We start from the raw sequence: 2,200 nt of genomic DNA on the forward strand, positions 1-2,200 counted from the left end.
CTGTCCCCTTTCGCGCTCCCGAAGGCTCAGACTATTCACTCCCCTCACTCTCTCTCTCTCTCACGCTCTCACTCTTGAACGTTTCACGCTCTTCCTCAGCTTCATCAACCTCCGAACCCTAAATTCCCAAATGGCCTCCTCGCCGGACCACCACATCAACGGCGACACCAAAACCCACATCTCCAAAAAACCTAAACTTTCCCCAAATTTCATCACTGCCGCCGAAATCGCCGCCGAATTCTCCCACCACGACCCGAACGTCGCCCGGATCAACAACGGCAGCTTCGGCTCCTGCCCCGCCTCCTTGATCGAAGCCCAGCGGCGGTGGCAGCTCAAAAACCTCGCCCAGCCCGACCATTTCTACGTCAACGAGCTCAAGAAGGGAATCCACCGTTCCAGAACCATTATCAAGGAGCTCATCAATGCGGACCATGTCGACGAGGTCTCACTCGTCGACAACGCCACCACCGCCGCCGCCATCGTGCTTCAGCAGACGGCCTGGGGGTTTTCGGAGAGCAAATTCGGCAAAGGTGATGCTGTGGTGATGCTTCATTACGCTTATGGCGCCGTGAAGAAGTCGATTGAGGCGTACGTGACGCGTGCCGGCGGGTATGTGATTGAAGTCCCTTTGCCTTTTCCTTTGAAATCAAATGATGAAATTATCTCTGAATTTAAGAAAGCTTTGGTCATAGGGAAGGCTAATGGTAGGAGGGTTAGGTTAGCTGTGATTGATCATATTACTTCAATGCCCTGTGTTGTTATACCTGTTGAAGAATTAGTTAAGATTTGTAGGGAAGAGGATGTTGACCAGATTTTTGTAGATGCTGCTCATGGTATCGGGTGTACTGATGTCGATATGAAGCGAATTGGGGCGGATTATTATACTAGTAATTTGCATAAGTGGTTCTTTTGCCCCCCGTCTATTGCGTTTTTGTACTGTAGGAAGTCTCCCAAGTGCCCAGAGTTGCACCATCCTGTTGTTTCCCATGAGTATGGTAATGGGTTGGCTATAGAAAGTGCTTCGGTTGGGAATAGGGATTATAGCCCGCAATTGGTAGTGCCTTCAGTTTTGGAATTCATCAATAGGTTCGAAGGAGGTATTGAGGGGATCAAGAAGAGGAATCATGAGACTGTTGTTGAGATGGGGCAGATGTTGGCCAATGCATGGGGAACGCATCTCGGGTGCCCTTCAGAGATGTGCGCCAGTATGATCATGATTGGGTTGCCTGCTTGCTTGGGGATCTTGAGTGAGAAGGATACTGAGGAGTTAAGGATACATTTGAGGGAGAAGTTTGGTGTTGAAGTTCCGATTTATTTCCGACCACCCAAGAACGGGGAGGTTGAGTCAGTAAATGGGTATTGTCGAATTTCTCATCAAGTGTACAACAAAGTTGATGACTATTACAAGTTCAGAGACGCAATTAATCAACTTGTTTCTGAGGGGTTTACTTGTGCTCAACTTTCTAACTGACGAGGTATGCTCTGCTTCCATCCATTCTTATGGTTTTTAAGTTAGAAGTGTATGGTAATCAGGTTTTCTTGTCTTCTCATACTGTGATTGAAATGCTAGTTAAATCTTGTGATGAATCCAAGTGCTCTTACAACCATTTCCAGAAGTTTAATTATGGTTAGCTGGCGTTTCTTGATTGGGTGGTCAGGTTATTTGTTTCAACTTGTAGTGGCCATGGAAGTAGGTTACTCCTCCCACCTGTCCCATTTAGAATGTGGTGATATAGGTAGCACATGTTTACGTCCATGGAAAAACTCAATGTAGTAAGAATCTTATAGATTAATAGTTCTGCTGTGTATAAACATCTTGCCTGATGTATCTGCAGCTTATGATATGCAAGGAGGGGCCTTGTTTCTATTATTTATTACCAAGTTTTAATTATTAATAAGTTGTTTTTTGACATGTAACTGTCTGCATATTGTAGTCCAATGAAGCACCGAAGAAGCTCTTCTGATGAATAACATCCATGGCTATATCTGCATCGCCTGCATGTCTCAGCAGTTGCAAATGGTTTTGGTATCATTAATCCCTAAAACTAGTAGAGAAACAAACTGCTAAGTGCATGTATCGAAGCAGAAACAAATTTCTTCATGGTTTTTGGTTTCCTGGTCATGTTAACTGTTGTTGAGCGTTGCCGGAATTGTTGTTGTTGTAAATGTTTAATGAATGTTTCGACATTTGCATGCTTAA

The 2,200-nt window shown here is 44.9% G+C and overlaps 1 protein-coding gene across 1 annotated transcript; it reads left to right on the forward strand.

The window, feature by feature from the left end:
* LOC103419434 (probable L-cysteine desulfhydrase, chloroplastic) lies at nucleotides 1-2,200 on the forward strand. Its single transcript, XM_008357536.4, has 2 exons — nucleotides 1-1,475; nucleotides 1,935-2,200. Exon 1 carries the CDS (start codon nucleotides 131-133, stop codon nucleotides 1,469-1,471), a length of 1,341 nt encoding a protein of 446 aa, XP_008355758.3. The 5' UTR covers nucleotides 1-130; the 3' UTR covers nucleotides 1,472-1,475; nucleotides 1,935-2,200.

The sequence above is a fragment of the Malus domestica genome, chromosome 04, assembly GCF_042453785.1.
Source record: "Malus domestica chromosome 04, GDT2T_hap1".
In the NCBI taxonomy this organism is placed as follows: Eukaryota; Viridiplantae; Streptophyta; class Magnoliopsida; order Rosales; family Rosaceae; genus Malus; species Malus domestica.

What these genes read in the sequence shown, in the direction of transcription:
- LOC103419434 (XM_008357536.4), top strand. Translation starts at nt 131, where the DNA reads ATGGCCTCCTCGCCGGACCACCACATCAACGGCGACACCAAAACCCAC.